The sequence below is a fragment of the Tigriopus californicus genome, chromosome 5 (assembly GCF_007210705.1).
Source record: "Tigriopus californicus strain San Diego chromosome 5, Tcal_SD_v2.1, whole genome shotgun sequence".
Classification (NCBI taxonomy): domain Eukaryota; kingdom Metazoa; phylum Arthropoda; class Copepoda; order Harpacticoida; family Harpacticidae; genus Tigriopus; species Tigriopus californicus.
In genome coordinates this window covers 11,032,441-11,051,391 of record NC_081444.1, presented here as the reverse complement: position 1 = coordinate 11,051,391, position 18,951 = coordinate 11,032,441, and the positions used below count along the sequence as shown (strand labels likewise).

The 18,951-nt window shown below is 40.3% G+C and overlaps 2 protein-coding genes across 3 annotated transcripts; one reads left to right on the top strand and one right to left on the bottom strand.

Moving 5' to 3' along the window:
• The first annotated feature begins 3,570 nt into the window (after positions 1 to 3,570).
• Positions 3,571 to 13,815, top strand: LOC131880715 (uncharacterized). Its single transcript, XM_059227398.1, has 4 exons — positions 3,571 to 3,747; positions 4,742 to 6,067; positions 11,796 to 12,250; positions 13,529 to 13,815. The coding sequence occupies exons 2-4, from the start codon at positions 4,869 to 4,871 to the stop codon at positions 13,795 to 13,797; spliced, it is 1,923 nt and encodes a 640-aa protein (XP_059083381.1). The 5' UTR covers positions 3,571 to 3,747; positions 4,742 to 4,868; the 3' UTR covers positions 13,798 to 13,815.
• Positions 13,811 to 18,570, bottom strand: LOC131880716 (aldo-keto reductase family 1 member A1-B-like). 2 transcript variants are annotated; one of them, XM_059227399.1, is made up of 6 exons: positions 18,413 to 18,570; positions 18,072 to 18,328; positions 16,284 to 16,470; positions 16,082 to 16,213; positions 14,276 to 14,503; positions 13,811 to 14,201 (listed from the first exon to the last, which is right to left on the bottom strand). In XM_059227399.1, the coding sequence occupies exons 2-6, from the start codon at positions 18,278 to 18,280 to the stop codon at positions 13,986 to 13,988; spliced, it is 972 nt and encodes a 323-aa protein (XP_059083382.1). In that variant the 5' UTR covers positions 18,281 to 18,328; positions 18,413 to 18,570; the 3' UTR covers positions 13,811 to 13,985. The 2 variants fall into 2 exon arrangements, with proteins under 2 accessions (XP_059083382.1, XP_059083383.1); XM_059227400.1 differs by having other exon boundaries at positions 18,072 to 18,296; positions 18,413 to 18,545.
• Between the last annotated feature and the right edge of the window lie 381 nt (positions 18,571 to 18,951).

Here is an 18,951-nt window from a genome sequence, read left to right as displayed (position 1 = left end):
CCGGCTTTATTTCCAGGTAAGCTAATTAGTAAGCTTTATTTTTCATTCATAAAAAAGGATTAGTTAAGCCCAATTCATCAAATCCGCTTCACTAATGTGGGGCATTCTTTAACCTGAAACTTTCATTGTAAGTCTAATAGTGAAACACACCCTATGTTGTTTGTCAGGATTCTTTGAGGAGCAAATTAAGCAATAGTTTCATGAAGAGAAAGAAAAGGCAATTCATTTTTGCGAATGTTTTAAGTTCCAACAGTTTCCCTGACTGAGCAAATCTTGCATCATTCATCCAATTCAACAACATGAATTGGCAAAAACATCTAGCAGAAGAATGATGTAATATATTTTTAGAAACTACACCACAAATAAAATTGGACAGGTCACGTCCTGCAAATTCAATTACTTTTTCAATATGAAGGGTTCACCTCGGCTTCCAAAAGCAGTTGAAATATAGGGAAGATTCCCACAAAAGTCGAAAAATAAAGAGCAAGAGCGAATCAGGTCCTAAAGGTAGCCAAGAAGGAATGGTACCGAAAACTCCAATCTAAAGCAAATTAAGGGAGTTGTGGTGCAAAATAAATCTTATCAAACTTGTGGTTAAATGATAACTTAACAACAAAAGAATAAAAAAATTACGAGCCTTGAATGTCATCAAATCCCCGATTTCCCATTTGGTCAAAACACAATCTAGTCTCAGTTCCTTGGTCGAAATCTTACCCGTCATCATGTACGTACGTCTTTGACTAAGGAATTTTTTTGATGGTTCCTAGTTGTCGTCAAGTTAATTATTCTTCTTGCTGAATCCAAATGAAAGGCACACAAAATGTTGATGGAATCATCAAAATCAATGCAAAAAGCTGCAAGATTTGTCTCACAAATGTGGCAAGAATTTTTACCTTTAAAGGCTACAAAAAATTGAAGGGGACCTCTCCAGGCTGACCATGAACCATGGCATAAGAGAGATCCACTTGAGATATGAAAAGAGTTCATGTCATTTGCCACACATTTATAAACATATGTTATATTTTACATTTAGGCATAGATGTGTGAGGCCACAGACAACGAAATTGGGGTTGAACAACATAGTTCCTTACGAAAAAGATTCTCCACTTGGTGAACTTATGAGTGAATTCTGTGACAATGGCAGTATGGGCTGCTTGTTCAGAAAGGAATAATCTAACATGATAGGTCAACATCAAGTGTTCAGCCATGGTGTTCCAAAACTTTCAAAAAGAGCTTTAAATTAGCGAGCGGCAAAGTTCAGAAAATATAACGAGAGTCAGGTTAAGAAAAAAAAAACTGAAATCTCTAAAATATAGAACGCTGAAATTAAGGTATCCCCATAAATTTTCCAAGACAAATATCAGTATTAGACACTTCTGTAAGTTTCTGTTTTGGTCGATACAACTTCGTTTGAAAGGGAAAAATTTCAATACGCTAACGGATATAAGAATTGGCTTCATTCTATAACCGCTATTCGATACACTCTTGGATTGGATTTTTTTTTTCAAAATCGGAAAAAATCTCTTCGACACATCACTGCCATTAAAGTCGACAAAACTATTTCAATTAGGGATTCAGTTAAAACAAACGCCTCCAAGATTGGATCATAATACTGATTGGACTATTTCGGAAAATCATGAACCTCATTTCTATATCTATTGTCATTTTAGAGGGAGTTTTTTTTTCCATCACCCTTTCACCAATGTTCCACGCCATTTTGTCCAAGGCCTAGTCATGGCCAAAAGACTTTTCGAAAGTAAGTTTTTGGTATGAAACATGATTAAAATGCTTTACCTAAGCGAAAGCGGACAAGCTTCTAACATAAAGTTGGTCAATAGCTCCATCCAGTGCTTATCAAATAAACGACGAGTCGATGACAAAAGAATTCCTCCTGATTCAATGTTGTTACCCAGAGTGTCATAGCCAAAAGATTTTTCAAAGGCAAGCTTGCGGTCCAAATCCTATTTGAAGGTTCCGGATGGAAGGGGGAACAATAAAGGACAAGCTAGAACCATTAACTTAATTGAAATCTCTTCATTGGCCAAAAACACGATGGCTAACTTGGATAAATTTCGGCCAAACAAGAGCGGCTTAAGTAAATTTCCAAAACGAATCAGGGATATTTTGACTTACAAGGGTCGTTTCATTACATGAAAGGTATGTTTCCCCAACCTCCCTCGTTACCTTGACGATTGCTTACTCCTGATCTTCATGCCTTTGGCTAATGAAATTTATAGATATCTTATAGTTTGGATGAACGGTTCAATGCCTCATTGAATATTCTGTTTGCTTTCGAAAGAAAATGGTAAACTCGCCTAGAGAATGTCTGTAAGAGATCAAAAGTCACTTGACTCGGTCGTTAAGGAAACATGTACTTAGGTCTAATATTTAAACATACTTCTACAGTTATGAAGTGGGAACAAGTTTCTTTGTATGTATTTGACGGTGCAAGCTCCGATTTGTGATTGAATTGATACTTGGTGTGCCACATTCTTATTGGGCTGCCTTGTATTTGGCTCGTCAAAAAACACCTGCAGTTGAAAAAACATCCTCTCTTTGATTCCATCTATCGATCTTTTGGTAATAGTCTCTTTGGAAATCTACAGTAAAAAATAATACTTGTTCCCTTGAAAATAAGACGCAAAAATATCATCAGCTGTTCCTTTCAAAACCCTAGAAAATATCCACCGATGTTCTGAATTAGGCTCAAGTCTAAGAAGCAATTTTTAAATGTCAAGACTCAGAAAACTCAATGACGCATCCTTAACTAAAACCAATTGAACTTGCCTTTGATTCCACGGATGCTTCCGCAGATTTTGAATGTGGCTGAGGACACTGATGATATTGGACGGAAACTAAAGATTCTGACATGAAACATAATTCCAAGATATTCAGAGTGTCTTTGACAGGACATGTTTTTGCTATTTTGATTTGCTTGAGATACTGCAGTATTTGAGGCGAGTTCTAGGGCACATTTTGATGCATAAAAACGAATTTTCACTTAGTTAGCTTATTCTATCTAAATACAGTTGAGTAATTCAAGAGACATGACCAAGTAACAATTAATATTGCTGAAATATATGAGTTTAAATCCAGCTGCTTTGTCATAGTTTCGTGTGAACTTACTTCATGCGCAGTTTTAAAATCATAATCGCTAATTATCGCGAACAACTAGTTCCACAAAAGTGCGAAAAAGTCTGCCCTGGGGCCTCTCCCTCTCATCCTGTCTTTCTCTCTTCAACTCCCTTTCCGTTTGAACTTACAGTGTGACTTCCGTTGACCAGACTCCTAACTTCAAGGGATCGCCTATATTCATATACCAACATCCCGTCCTTCTTTCTCTCTCTTTCTTTATCAAGATGGATGGATGAGCAGGAAGGCCATGGAACGCTTTCCAAGAGTGTTCCAAAACCATGGTTCATCCCTTTTTCTCCTCTGATCGGCCTTTCGCTCTCTCTCTCTTCTTACAACGCTGTGTCTCTGTCCGAGCCTGCGCAGAGCTCCCTCAACGGCGTTTCACTCGACAGAAAGCGGCGTGACGTACTAACAAGGTGAAGGACAGGACCCTTAGTTGAGAATATTGAACCGAGAGTACCCCTATCAATAGGAACGTTTAGTGTGCTCAGATTTTGAGATATCATGGGCATTGGACATATCATAATTGCTCCGCGTGGTTTTCCATCTGAATGCGCATGATTGAGCAGTGACTTCACACACTCAACGAAAGAACAAAAGAGGAACTCACAGGTAACATTACAGACTTTTACCATCTCAGAGAGACAGAGACAAGGGAACAAACTGATAGTGAAGAGAGTCTTTGTACTTATTTGAGAATTTGCTTTTATGAACTTATGCTCACTCATTCATCTTTTCTGTCCAGAGTTCACCGGTTCATTTCCTTCAGTTACAAAGAAATGAATTTATCAATTTGATTGATGTACTTTGATCAGGAAGATGAATGAATGTTCTGTCAACTCAAAAATGGTGTTGGTGCAGATTCCAAAGAGAATTTCTTTGTAAGGGGAAAAAAAGGAACGCTTTTGAAACTTGGCCTATGCCGTGCACCCAGTTAGAATATGTCAGTTATTTCATTTCTGACAAATGAATCGAAAACATCACTACCATATCTATCGTCTGTTCATGGCTCAATTCCCTGACTTTCGAGAATCGAACTCCATGGGGACTTTCTATTCTAAAGATTTCCCCAATGGATATGTACGTCTACCCGTGCTTTGCTAGACCGTGCATGTGAGTGAGATATGGTATGTTTCTTAGCTTGGCGTGTTGCTACTTTTTTGAGATCATTACTTGCAACGGCCTTCTTCCATTAGAAATGCGTCCACAGTAGAGAGCAACTACAGTACAGAAATGCTTTGACCTGATCGTTTGTCGCGACCGAGAACACGGGATACGCACATGATGAATCATTCTGTGGTCAAGCATGCATTCATTGAACGTCGTCTAATTTGGGGCATGTACGAGCACTGTCAGGAAAAGGCACAAAAACCAGTAAAGAACTGATGCAGTGGTCTTACTTGATCTTTTAGTTTATCATTCATGGACATGTCTCTTCATCATCAGTATCACTTTCACATACAAGTAATTGGATGTCGTTAAATGAAGCCTTAATTCCATTCTCTTTACTTAAGCTCCAAAATGAAACCTGTCTCTTATCAGCTTAAACTAATGAGGATCTTATGTCTTTCCAATTATAGCTGAGACCCCATATTCGACCTTACAGATATCGGAATGAACCAGATGTTGGACCATCAAACGGAACAAGAGTTATGAAACCCACACTACCGCCACAACGACCACTTTTTTAGCCGTGTTTAAAAAAAGGAAAAGTCCTTGACAGGGTGACAACAATGGGCTACAGTTCGAGATTGCTTTTGGTCCAAGCAGTGGTTGCTTGGACCATTTTGGTCGTCCCACCTTTCATCGTGACTCTCCTGTTGTACTACAGAGATTACTTTCAGACGCCAGAGGGTCTTTGTTCAGCCAATTCATTTAAAGGGCCTCTGAAAGTGTCGGATGTACCCTTCTGTAGGAATGCCACTGACCCTGATTTCGGTCCAATTCAGTGTCTGAGGGACCTTTGTCAGGATGATGAGCTGCCTCTCAATCGCAGCTCAATCATAACATGTTTTGGTTGCGGCCTAACCTTGCATCTCCTGCACGACGACCTTGACGTGTTATGCTCAATGAAAAATTCATACGAGGTGTCAGATATGTATCGAGTGATGTGTTCCTTGAACTCCTCTTGGTTCACCTCACATGGATCCCCTGTTGTTGAAGAAGAGACCGGTGAGAACGTCGCTGAACGTCCTGTTTTGGAGATGGAGGACGTCGAGGATTATGATAACACTACGTCATTGTCCTCTTGCGGAGAGAAAATGATGGATTATCAATATTTAATCACCGGTTCCCACTTTTGGATCAAGGGGATCGCTTTGACAATTCTTGGAAGTTGTGGACTTTTGGGCAATATCATCACCATCTTCGTGCTCTCCAAGCTACAAACGAGCAAAAACTTCAACAAGCTTCTCATCACTTTGGCCACGTGCGATAGTCTTCTCATCATCTACTTCATCATGGAAAAGTCCATTGTGGAGACATTCAGCTACGAAGAGCCGCTTTGGTACCGAGTGGCTTACCCGTATATTCTTCACCCTTTGCGGGGCATCATCGAAACGGCCACAGTGTATATGGTGGTGGCCATTAGTGCTGACAGGTTCAGGGCCATTTGTCATCCGTTGAGTGAGAGGCAGTCGCCCTTTCGGTACATTGTTTATGTTTTGGGTCTGTCCGTGACTCTCGAGATCCCGCGATGGTTCGAGTTCCAGTTGATCAATAACGAAGGGACTGTACAATATTGGACCACACCGCTTATGGAGGATCCCGACTATATCAGATTTTCCAGCTATTGGGACGAGCTCATCGCCACGGGGTTCGTTCCCTTGTTGGCTTTGGTGTACTTCAATTCTCGGATCTACGTGAAGATCCGGGCCTCGTCCAAATTCCAACATCGCTTTATTGGTCGAGGAGCCTTTCCCAAAAAGGACAGGTAGGGAAGACCTGACTTTGATGTGGTAGTATTCTAATTGAACATGCATGGTACTTCCTTCTCCTTTGACCCTACCTTTTGAAGTTGGTCAGTTCCGTAGACACATGCCCTCTTTGAAGGATGCTCTTTGAAAGCGGTGCAGTACACTAAGAAAGATGCGCTCGGTGTCCCATTACATTTACTCTCAATTTTCATATACGAATGCATTATTGGGATAACATAATTGTATTGCAAGAGTGTGGATATCTGATGAAATCGAAGGTTCTCTTTCAAAGTGAACCAATTTGGTGAGGCCCAGGTGTCTTTTCGGACAAAAAAAAATACTTTGGTTCTCCCTGACCCTCAATCTCCTTTTTTAAGGTTCCTCTTATTGGAACAAAGGACGGTTATGGACGTTGTCGAGTTGGCATCATCAATGTCAGAAGCTGTCCCCATCTACCGCTCAAAGGGCTGTTGGCTTAAAATGTGTTGGGTTCGTCGAGCCAAATTTAGCACCACAGTAATGACAAGATTTTTAATATTCAAAGTTCATGTGGCATGCAAAAATCCAATTAATGGCTAAATTTTATGTATTCAAAATTTGTTTTTTTTTTTTGAAAAAACATGAGATGTTTGTCAGATATAAATGTGACAACAATTTATATGGCTTATTGCCTTTCGCCTTAAACGAGCATTACCAAAATTGGAATCACCTTTGCCAAATACTCAGTTCTTGCATCTTAAATCGAAATATTCATGAGTCAACTCATGTGTGTTTCACGTTGTAATTTAACCTCAAAGGTATTGATTACTCATTTCAAAGTGCTTCATTGGCAAAGCAAATCGCTTTATGCAAAAATGGAGAGCTTATCCTAAATTGAAAAGTAGAACCAATCCGCTATCTGACATCGATTGCATATTTCGAGCAAAACTGGTTGAACTACAAAGTATATCTTGTTAGCTATGGAGGCCGTCAGGCCTGGAGAAGCAAGCTCTACAAAACCTCGCTAGAAGACGTTCGAGCAATGCGTTACCTACTAATCAGAAGGATACCGGCTGAGTGGTTGCTTAATCAACTCTGTCTTCACAATCAAGTAACCGATTAGGAGGCAACGCACCCCTCAAACGTTTGCTAGCGAGGTTTCAAAAAGCTTTCCTCTCCAATCCTGACGTACTCTACGTGTCGGAAAGGCAGCCAAACCAGTTCTTGGTACCCATTCATGAGAGCTGAAAGCTGCTTCGGGTATAGGTTCTGATTGTAGAGGGTGTGGCCAGTTGCAGTAATAAATTTATCACTCTGATTAATGGTGTCTGAATCAACTACAATTTAAAATCAATCCCGAGTTCTCCATTTTTTGTACTTCCCATTGTATGACTCAACTTTATGGCCGAAATTCATGCAACGTGGGAAATTAGGCATTTTTCAACTATTCATAATCGACTTCTCTATTATAGGGGAAAAGCTCAGTTCTTGTTTGTGATATTAGCAATACAAATAGCCCTTGTAGGTATGTACCTCAAAACCAATAATGGAAAGATGAAAAAACGGTTCATTAACCATGTCGAACCTTTGTATTACTCTGAAACCGATGCCACATTTCCTGAAGCGGAAGTTAGTCTTACTTTTGAACTATAATGAGCCCTTTTGACTGGGAATATTGGATTGCCAACGTTAACAAGTAAGTTCGTATCTCTCTATCATAGTCTTGTTTCCTATTCTTCAAAATGTCTACGGCAAGGCCCTACGACTTTCCAATATTGAGAGGCGTTTAATGTAGGACTTATGGCCGCTAGCTTTGTTACTTCTGTGCCCATATACCTATACGGTAGGTTTTTAGAACGTGGGATTTGTGTCAAATATCGGGAAAGGCTTTGCATTTGTGTTCTTGTGCAATGTGCTATTTCGAATATCAAACACACCCGTTCACTTTGATCTAATGATCCAGCAACAAATCCACCAATAATGGGAACACAAACAAGAAGAGTGGAACTGTCACGCCACTCTTGAACCCCCAAATATGAAAAATTCACAAAAAAACATGGCAATACAACAAAAGCGAATGTGGAAAATAGCCGGGATTTGTACCTGGCACTCCTAGTTTTATGGTTCCACACTCATCCTAATTCATTCAAAAGACATCCCTAAGGACTGAATCTGAGAGTCAGGATCAGTCGAAATGATGTCAGCGGTCTCAAATTGGAAATTAGAAATGTGAATAAGAAACCCTTCTTTCCAAACTTATCATACCGGTATCATGTGAAAAGTAGTGTTTCCAAATCAAACCACACAAATTTGATAAACTAATGTTTAGCTTCGATACAATTTTCTTGGTATAAAGGGGTGAGCCAGCGAAGCCAGCCTTCACATCGTACGTAAACAAATTTTCGAATTTTTCGCGTAGCTCTGGTAAAAATGAATAAAAATGTTCCACTTTTCAGATGTATGCAGAAAAGCAAAAAAATAGTTCATAATATCATTTAAAAATTAGTTAAAATGAACAATTCGTAACTATAATATCATAACCGTTACCCATGAGTTCATTTGAAGTTTAAGGCATTTTTATTACCATTTGATGAAAAAGTTTCCAAGTTTAAGAAAAGAAATTGGAAATTTTAACTCCTGAGTAGATTTTAGGTGCCAATATTAATTAATTTTAGGTTTTAGGGAAATATTTATGAAAATGAAAGAATATAATTTATTTTCATGTTGTCATAAAAGCACATCATTTGTTTTTTGCAATTAACTAAAGGAGGTTTATGTCATTTTTCAATCTATCTTGTAGCAAAATGCTACTTTCAAAGTGTAATAACTTAGCATCTGCAAAATAGATATTGGTGAAATTTTATGTCAGTGCATAACTAATGGTGCATTTAGACGACACTTGTTTTGACACATATTGTGATCACATATTCGACGAGAAGTTGGCAATGTGACACAAATCGAGATTCAGAGAATTTAAACACACCAGTAGTACACAGAAGACTATCTGTGTCAAATATACTGGGCCTTGACGAGATTACTGGTACTCAATGATGGCGTGCGATCTGGTGACAAAGGTAGGTGGTTTCATTTGTCAGTCTATGACAACGTTTCCTGCCGTCATTACAATGCTGAGTGACTTACTTCAGAGAATTCAAGAGGATAAATTGTTTCATTTTTCTCATACAAAAAAATAAACTTGTTTGATAAAACCAAAGCATCTGATTTATTTCATCGCTGGTCATGCTGGTTTAAATAGGAGCTCTGTGTCCGTCAATCGTTAAACTCCAAGGGAGACCATATCTGACCACTCAAGGTTATGTCAAAATGCATTTTGTTTCTTCAAATTTCCAACATATCTCGCAAATGCCGTTAGTTTGAACACATTCAAACTTGAATTTTAGTCATTGAATAATTTCACCCCAAACAGGATTGAGGATCGTGAAAAAATACCGTTTGCAATTGTATCCCTAAGGTCACGCTTAATCTTGCGTTGGGCGATTGCGCTGACCTTGCCTTAGAATTGTTTAATATATCGCAGAAAATTGGAGCAGGTTCCAAATCAAATATGTGGCCATGTGTTCGAGAATATGTCATGTGAAAGCCGTATGTGACCACAATATGTGTCAAAATAAGTGTCGTCTAAATGCACCATAAGAGTTCTGATAACATTGTTTGACTAGGCTTTGCACAACGATACTTGAAAATGTAGTTTAAGCGCATTAATGTACTAGTATGAGCTACTTTTAATGATGCTTATTGAACAAAAATTGCTCCTTTTGTTTCTTTAGCAAAGAAAATGGCAACTAGAAGTCTTGGCATTTGTGCAAGCACTTAATCAGGAATCATAAACACCCTGTGTAGTATGCTGTAGTACCTTGTACCTTTTTCTTAAGATAAGTGTTTCTTTCGAACAGTTTCGTGCGGTATTTTTATTTTTTCAGACAAAGTTTGTATGACTTTTTACGTATGTAAGTTTTTGAGTCGAAAGTCTTCAAAGCGAGAAAGAGTCTATGCAAATAGCGATGCCAAGGCTACCCATAAGATCTTTTTGGGGCTCAATTTTGTCGCGGTTCCAAACAAAGTGAAAGAAAATTCGAAACGTCGTCTTGAGCCCTTACAATTGATAATTTTTCACTTTGATTAATATCATATGGCCTTCAACTACGTCTAAAGCTTTCTTTTGTTTCCGTCTTGGAGATAGCCAGTGGGAATGAGGCCCCTGCAACACGTATTTGCCCAGCTTTAGGAAGATTGATGGACCAGGCATTATTGGCCAGATTCCCATTGGAAAGGCTTGTAGTAGGTAGATGGCAATTCCTTTTTCTGTCAGTTGCCATATTTGTAAGCGGCAAGTGTTTGAACGGTAAGCTAGTATTTTTAACATTGGAATGCAATTTGAACATTGGGTAGGGATCAATCCATAAGCTACTCGAGCCTGAATGGATGGGAAAATACGATTCAATCCAAATCGACTGTGTTCCAAAATTCAGTAAGGAGGCGCTTGAAATTTGTGAAGCTCTGCAGCCTCGAGATTTGGAGGAATTGCGCCTTTTACATCCTAAGACATGCCCTTGCCTTTGCCACAGGAACAAGGTCTACGGAGTTGGGCGTTCACTTTGTATTCCCGCTTCATATCATAGGCATAATTAATTGTTAACTCATCCGAGGGAATGATAGCAGTTCCGACCATTTAAGCTTTCTAAGCGACAACGCATGTTGTAATTGAATGCCACAAAGCAGTTTGGCCGTCCTTAGCTACTTAGCTAGGGGTCGAACCAGAGGTTAACGAAAGGGAAGGAAAGCGGATGGTTGCTCTACCGTTAGGCGATGGTGGTTAGTCTCTAAATGAAGATGGTGATAATACCAACATCATAGCACCAATTACTCGGGAGCCAGGCTTATTTGGAGGCAAAACCTGATTAAGAGAATTGTTATCGTCCGTGTACGGCAAAACTTTGAAGCACTTTGAATTTGGCACACGCAAGATCCTCGGTAGTTTGTGCGACGAAACCACACAAAAACAAAAGGAGTAAACATTTTGTGACAGAACATTATGAGTACGGAAACATACGTACTTTACTAGTTGAAAAATGAGACCATGGAACGGAAACTATAACAACGTGAGAGCGTCACTGAATTGGCAATTAGTTTTATCATGTATACACCATGAATTAAAGCCTCAAAAAAGAATTCGGCAAAATTCGCGTGGAATATGTTAGCATGGAACCGTTTGCAGCTCTCAAGTCTGGCTTGAACTTTTTCATTAACATTCCACATCAATCCTTTGGTCGTTGCAAACCGTATTCTTAGAATTTCGTCAATAGCTGGCGCCCTAACAAAGCCAAACAATAGCAACAAGAGCAATGATATGTTATTTTCTAGTAATATCTGTAGAAACTTCCGAATCAATGCCAGGCTCCTGGCTAATTCGAAATCAATGGATGGATACTATTGGATAGGATACAATGAGCAATGTATCAATGCGGAGGCAAAACTAATATTGTTTATGGTCTATTTTTGCTATTGCTTGCCCATGTTAGAGCACCAGCTGTTAATCAAATTCCAAGTAACAACCATAGGGTTCATGTTGAATCTTTATATTCAAGGAGAGCAAGAAAACAACCTAACAAACCCGGGGCTCTTTTTACCGTCATATCAGTGACTTTGCTGATGCCTCTATATGCTGAAGGGCCAGAGAAAAAAAGGCTTCCCACCTCTTGGTTTCTTTCAACTGATTCAATGTTCCCTTAAACGTTTGCGTTTCAGCTGCCGGGCCTCTTTTGCTCAAAACCACTCGGTCGCCAGTCAAGCAGCCAACTCAAGCAATAACCATCGAACCATTCTCGTGGATCCTCTAGCGGACGAAGGACATCCTCTTCGAAGATCTTCCACTCGACGGATCGCTACCAATCAAAAGCCATACTCATCGCGATCCAAATCCTTGGCCAAGATGAGCTTCCGAATCAACGAGCCCGGAAAGAAGAAACAGCTTTTCCAAAAAGCTACTCAAACATCCAAAGCCAATCCTACATTGTTGAATAGGGCTTGCTCAATCCTGAAGACGAAAGAATCGGAACCATCCATTGCTTTGCCGCAAAAGGAGACTCAAATATTTGTCTCGGGTGAAGGGACCGAATCTTTGGCTATGGAGATCCAATCCAGTCAACCATCATCCGAGGCGCCGTTCCGAAAGAAACGGGAAAAGTCTACCATGATTTTGGGTACGTGGAACATGCCTAGTTTTGTACGGCTTTCTTTACTTTGAATGTTATATTTACAAATTGAGCCCTGCAATCCACTTGTAACTTATTTTCTGACAAGATGAACGCAAGCAATTATTTTTAATGAATCTCTCTTTAATGGCCTCGTTTGTTCCATCGGAGGGCCTGGAAGGTCTTTTACTAATTGTATACAAAGCGGGTATGATTTCCTGGAGTGCTTTTTACTTTTGATCAGCTTAATCTTGAGACATATTTCATCAAGAGCAACGGGAGATTTTACTTTATGGAGGTCTGTGAACAACGTCAAAGGTTCACAATCCCAAGGGAAACAATTCAGCTCATTTTAGATTAAGATTAGTGTTGATTAGAGGTGAACTTTCTCCTCGGAACTAGTCTATCATTCATTCGGCATTAAACTATGGTACTTTGAAGAGGTTTACTTTAAAGGATGATATGATAAATCAAGAGTTGAAGTCCAACTTGGGAATCTTAGGAGAACGAAATTCATGGCAGAATCATCAGTTTTGAAAAATTGACGAGGTTCACAGCTTCATGTGTTCGGCTTTCTTCTTTTGACAAGAGATTCTCCAGAAACGTGAATGAATCAGAGAATACCTTGCTAGATCGGCGGAAAATCATTTTCCATTGTTACTGTCCTTGGAATGTATGCCCATGTTCCGGTTGTGTTTTGTATTGCATTAAAGACGAGGCCTGCAGGGTTGTCCAGATATTTTGGAGCACGATTCTGGAAACGTGCCATGGTAGCATTATTTCTTCGCTGAAAACACTTATACTGGCGGGATGAATTCAGAACTTCGTTCATGTATCAAGAAACAGTCGAGCAAACCATGCATTTGGTTCTGAAAAACATGAAATGGCACCACTAACTTCACGTCTGTCTTAGACCAAGGATACAAGTATCTTGTCCCTTGTTCTTGATTGTGAGGCCTCCTTTCGATTCAAATCTTATTCCAATATTCGCTTCAAATTGTGTTACTCTGAGCAGAAAGCATGCGAGATGGAAAATACCACTCATCTTGCTTTTTGAAAGAAGTTTAAGGCCATTACGTTTCAAATAAACAGGCACGAGCATTCGGTGTCTTGGGAGAAGTGTAAAAAGCTTTTTGTATCCTAAGTCACATAAAAAACCGGCTCTAGATTGTCAAATTTTGTTCACTGTCCTTATTTAGCCTCTCTTGCTTGCCGTTCTTGCCCCAAAGTATCCGGGCAACCCTATACAATAGCAACATGACAATGATGTGTTCCTTTCAATTTCAGTGATGATCGTGCTGATCTTTGTGGCGTGCCACGCATTCCGTTTGGCAGTCAAAGTCTACGAGTTCGCCAATCCAGGTAATCAGACTTTGGAGCATTACAACTATTGCGAGCAACAAGGCCGCTACAGCGTGCCCGTGTCCTTCTTCATGCTCCTCACCACCAACGACATCTTCCTGGTGTTCAACTCATCGGTGAATTTTGTGATCTATTGCTTTGTCGTCAAAGAGTTCCGCGATTGTGTCAAAGAGTTTTTTCTCTGTCAGAAATGAATCCCTATTGTACTGTCATGCCTCATGATTTATTCATTGATTCACTCACTCAACAGCCTTTTATGACAAGCCGCGAAACAAGCAGGAGAAGACATTTTCTCCACACGATGAATAAAGGCTGCCTCATTTCTCCTCCCAAGGGTGGCTACGATGACGCTTTAGATCCAAGGCATTGGCTTTTTTAAAATTTAGAATTCCAGTCCGTCTCGGAACGGATAGTGAGGATGGTGGCCATCGCGGGATTTCCCGTTGACTCGAGGTTCGACAACCCGTCCATCAGCTCGATGAAACGAGGCCAATAGTTCCATATTCTCGGATGAGAGCGTGAAATCGGAAATGCTGAAGTTTTCCTCGATCCGATTCAGGTTCACGGACTTGGGAATCACTATCACTTGTCTTTGAATCTGACGATGGATGATGACAGGGGCATTGAGAAGATGTTGCGGGTTAAATTTGTTTTGTTTCATAATGAACGAACCTGCCATCGGAGGACCACTTGGGCCACTGTCTTGCCGTGATTCTTGGCAATCTCCATCAGCTTGGGGTCTTCGAGTAGCTTGGGCTCATCCGGAGTGGCCCATGGTCGTTGAGGTGCGCCCAAGGGACTATAAGCCATGATGAAGATGCCCTTCTCCTCGCAAAATTTTCTCAGGGGCTCTTGATTGAAGTAGGGGTGGCATTCAACTTGGTTCACACACGGTTTAATCTGGAGCAAACAAACATCTACAGTATTAATAGCCGTCTTCTTTTTTTTGGATGAAGGTTTGAACTTCAGAATTGAAGCACAAATGCATTTCTCTGCACACTCGTATGTTGCATTGAAAAAGAGTAGAACTTTCCACTGAACTTGCCGCTTTCGGTTGCCTTCTGTTGTTGATAACCTGATTCCAATGATTTAGGAAGCTCCTTAGAATCGCAATTGGCAAGGTTTTCACCACTCGTTTTTGAACCAAAACCCCGCAAAGTTTAACGCTAAAAGTGATAATGCTCATGGTAAACGAATGAAATATTTGAGAGGATTCGAACCGGACCTTTTTGAATCTTTGACGTCCAGTTTCATTACATATTTTTGCGAGCCAAAGGGTTTGAATTAGCACATTACAGTACGAAAAAGCAGTTAAATCTTCATTGTACTATATATAGTGTACTAAGCCGAGTGAAGGTAGGCGTTTAAGCTTTTAATGAACATAGCAACCCTAATGTTTTTCGTCGTGAGATTGAGGTGGCAAGCGGTCGAAAAGCATGGTTCAAAACAGATCTCGAACACGGATCAGATCCAGAAGGAACGAGAACGGTCTTCAAATCAACATATTTCTATTTCCTTGACCTTCAAAATATTTTTTCGTTCCACAACAAAGCGAGCTCTTATTACTCAGATAGTTACCACTTCTAATGGGTCGAAAATCCTCTTAATAAAAGTTTTTACGAGCATCTTAGAGCCTTGTACGGTCTTCAACCTTGAAACAGATCGGCCAACAAGTCTAACACTATTATCGAAGACACTCGTTAACCTACTTTGGTTACCCTAACTTTTCACCAAAGATAACGGAGGTTCAATTCCCATCACTCGGCAAATAATGGAAAAAAAACTACAAAAAACTTTCTTCAGGATTTTGTAATCAATTGACTTTTGCTCACCAAATCATATCTGCCTGGAATATTTGAGGCCATATCGAAAAGAAAAAAAAAACAAGTAACGAGAACTGCTCGTTCCCATTATATAAACTAGTGTTGCATTTAAGATAATAGTCAACCAATCCAAAGAAGCAAATTCACCATCAACAATGAACAAAGAAAGGGTTTTTGATAGTCATTCCGTTAGGTTGAGGGATTGTTTTCGGCTACTAGATAGCAAAACAATGTTAGTCAACGATTGTACATCAATTGCGTATGACAATAATCCACTTAGTGGTCGTCACTTTCTCACTCGTTTCTTCCCGAAAATGTCATGTCTCGTATTCTTTAACACGAACACACTTGCTTTCCGAGATAGGGACAAGCACCAGAATCGCATGCCTCCAAATGAGCCCTTTGATTGTTAGGCAAAGGGAGCTTTTTAGTGCCTTTCGTGTACAATCAAATGATTATAATGGGGAACAGCATTTCTGACATCAAGACACGTACTTTACATAGCTGGTCAAGTCAAACATTTGGAGGTAAAAAAACCATGCCTTCAAGGAGGGAGAGAGATACATTGGCACTCGAACACTTTCCAGGTGAACAGAAATGTCCTTTTCAATGAAACTCGATCGAACTTTCGATGGATCCAATTTCGAGGTCGTACCTTTCCCTTTTCCAGAATATCGTTGATTTGCAGCGAATTGAAATTGGACAAGCCAATCGACCTCACTAGGCCCTTTTCCACCAACTTCTCTAGGGCCAACCAAGTCTCCGTGGGAGTAACTGAGGTCTCAAACTGAAACATCAATAACCAGCCTAATAAGTTAATTAAGATGAAAGAGCACACGAAGTATGGGCATACTTACCAAGAGAGCTCCATCCTCACTCTTGGGAAAAACGTCATCACCTCGGCGGAACGCGTGCGGCCAATGAATAAGATAGAGGTCCAAGTAAGCTAGTCCCAGATCAGAGAGGGTCTTTTGGCAAGCTCCTTCCACGTCGTCGGGATGGTGCTTAGTATTCCACAACTTGCTCGTGATAAAAAGATCTTCTCTGGAACAGAAGAGACCAAACAGATTGGGTCCTAATTCAATTGAAGCTACCCCTGGAATTCTTTCCCTATGGACAGTGCCCAAAATCAAGCAAAGAGTGAGATAACGTAGGCACGAATGCAACGGAGCTTCATTCCATGCATCTGATAGACGAGACAAAAGGTGATCGGGGGAAAGTCAAATGTAAAGATCGAGGGAAACGGGAGATTGTGCTGCGACCTTCAATAGCTTCGTTCTCTTTGGAACCCTCGTTGGCTAAAGTATCGCCATTGCACTCGATTTGCTCATTCAACCGATAAGACGGCTACAAAGAATCAGGGTTGGAACAATGTGTGCGCCAAGAACAAAAAAGTTAGAGCTGGGCCATTTCTTAGGGGCGGGCCTTTGTTAGCCTGATATGAACTGTAAGCAAGGTAAACCTCATTTAATGCTAGGGGCAATGATTCTGCGTGTGTTCGGGGGCCCAAAAAAGTTTTGACCACAGTAAGTTTTACTTTTTTATCTCAATATCTACCGGCATATACCTATTGACGTCACTCAATTGGGCACAAAGCACCGACCTACTTTTAAACCTCGTTAGCAGGCGAACTTTAAAGTAGTGTCTCCTTAACACTTCCAATACATTTTATCTATGTCTGCAGTTTTATTCATAACGAGACCCGTTTTCTAATTGCTTCAAAATCGCCGGTATTGACGATTATTTCTAGCTCGATGCCTAACTATGGAGTAAATCAGAGGTCTACGTTTAAAGTCAATGTACTCTTTACAGTTGGTGTCTTAAAATGAAGAGCCAAGGACAACGCTCGATGAGAAGATGTTTAAATTTCACATTGAAATAAGTGCTGGAAACTAAAGAAGATTGTGCCAGCTCAAGTTGAATGGGTTCTATAAGTGCATTTTAATGAGCCCAGCACTTTTTTCGAGGTCTAAGCAAGCTCCTAAGGCTGTCTCGTTGTCGGGGAGATTGGGAAAGTAAGAGTGCTCCCAGATGTTGAGAAAATGCCTTTGTCCATGGTTTCCATAAGACTCAAAAAAGTATGAGTTTGTTTCGTCGATAAGATGCCTCATGATATTGCTTAAAGGAAGGTTATTTGTTTTTTTTCTTCTCTCAATCAAGTTCAGCCAGAAAGTTATGGATGCGCTCTGGTTTCGCTAACCTTCAAAGAAAAGTATAAACTATAAACCCAACCACGAGAGGAGAACAAGGAGTGTTTTTAAGTGCTTCTCCTCTCATTGCCATTGATACTTCAAATGAAAACTTAGATCTCCTTCTGCACCGTTAAAAACACTTCATACATCTTATGATGTTCAAACCAAAACGTGACAATTGGCATCCAAAGCCCGGAATAATCTTTGGCCACTAACAGATTGACTAACTAAGGCCGCCTTCCCATTTAAACATCCTACCATACCTCAAGTTATTTACTTTAACTTTATTGCGACTCTTGGTCATGTCAGATTGTAAAATGTATAAAACTGTATGTATAAATATCATATACAAAAATCGATTAATAAAAGAATAAAATGGTCAAGACTGATAAAATAGTTGACTAGAGTGTGGTATTTTTATTTTTTAATTAATATTTAATAGGACTTTTTTACCTCTTCACGCCGGTCTCTTTCATGCCTTGAGCCAGTCCGGCGCCCACTTCCGTCTCATTGCCGTAGATAGCCGCACAATCAATGCTCCGATAGCCCACTTTGATGGCGTGTTTCACGGCCGCCTCCACTTCACCCGCTTTGGACTGCCAAGTCCCCAATCCCAACAACGGCATGGAAAAGCCGGAATTCAATGTCACGGCTCCGGACATACTGATTGATGATATGCTACTGCCGCGGGAGATGAATGACACTGCGTACTAATGTGAGCATTTAGATGAATTAGATAGATATCAGATGAATTGCCCAATAACGGTTTTGAATTTATTTCTCAGAGCCTTTACCTGTGGTGATGGGAATTTCAAAGGCTCCTGGTTTCACTTGTTCTGTCTGTGCAGGTGGATGAAGCTATCTAATAGTGAGTACAGCACCCAGTCCAATGTGTTGCCAAGGCAAACCGACATGTGATCGTTGTTATCGAGCTAACTTGTTGGCGGGCGAGCGTTGCATTCGCTTTTTTTTCTCGAACCGCTTCTTCACGGTAAAGCTAGTACGTGTATGAGGTTAGCTGATAGCGGGCGAATCATCAGTGCATTGCCCAAGTAAGCCGTTGAAGAAGAGCCCTTCTGGTACGTATGTGGCACGGCTCCGCGGTTTGAGCGGTCGGCGTCATAGCTGGTACATGATGATGATTGTACGTACGTACACAATGAACTTGAACGCCTATGCATTTTCCGAAGTGCAATCACGAGATATCGTTCAACAGATTTTCAGTATGAGGGTTAGGCTGAAGTGAAACGAATGATGCCTTGATAAAGAGACCCCCATATGTGTGGCAACATTATGTCAAAATTCTCGCTCTTTTTCATTTATGAATCTATGA

Coding starts and splice junctions, on each gene's coding strand:
- LOC131880715 (XM_059227398.1), top strand. CDS start 4,869: ATGGGCTACAGTTCGAGATTGCTTTTGGTCCAAGCAGTGGTTGCTTGG. Junction 6,068..11,795: donor GCCTTTCCCAAAAAGGACAG/GTAGGGAAGACC, acceptor TTTGCGTTTCAG/CTGCCGGGCCTCTTTTGCTC. Junction 12,251..13,528: donor AAAGTCTACCATGATTTTGG/GTACGTGGAACA, acceptor TTTCAATTTCAG/TGATGATCGTGCTGATCTTT.
- LOC131880716 (XM_059227399.1), bottom strand. CDS start 18,280: ATGTCCGGAGCCGTGACATTGAATTCCGGCTTTTCCATGCCGTTGTTG. Junction 16,471..18,071: donor AAAGAGACCGGCGTGAAGAG/GTAAAAAAGTCC, acceptor CTTCTGTTCCAG/AGAAGATCTTTTTATCACGA. Junction 16,214..16,283: donor GTGAGGATGGAGCTCTCTTG/GTAAGTATGCCC, acceptor TTGATGTTTCAG/TTTGAGACCTCAGTTACTCC.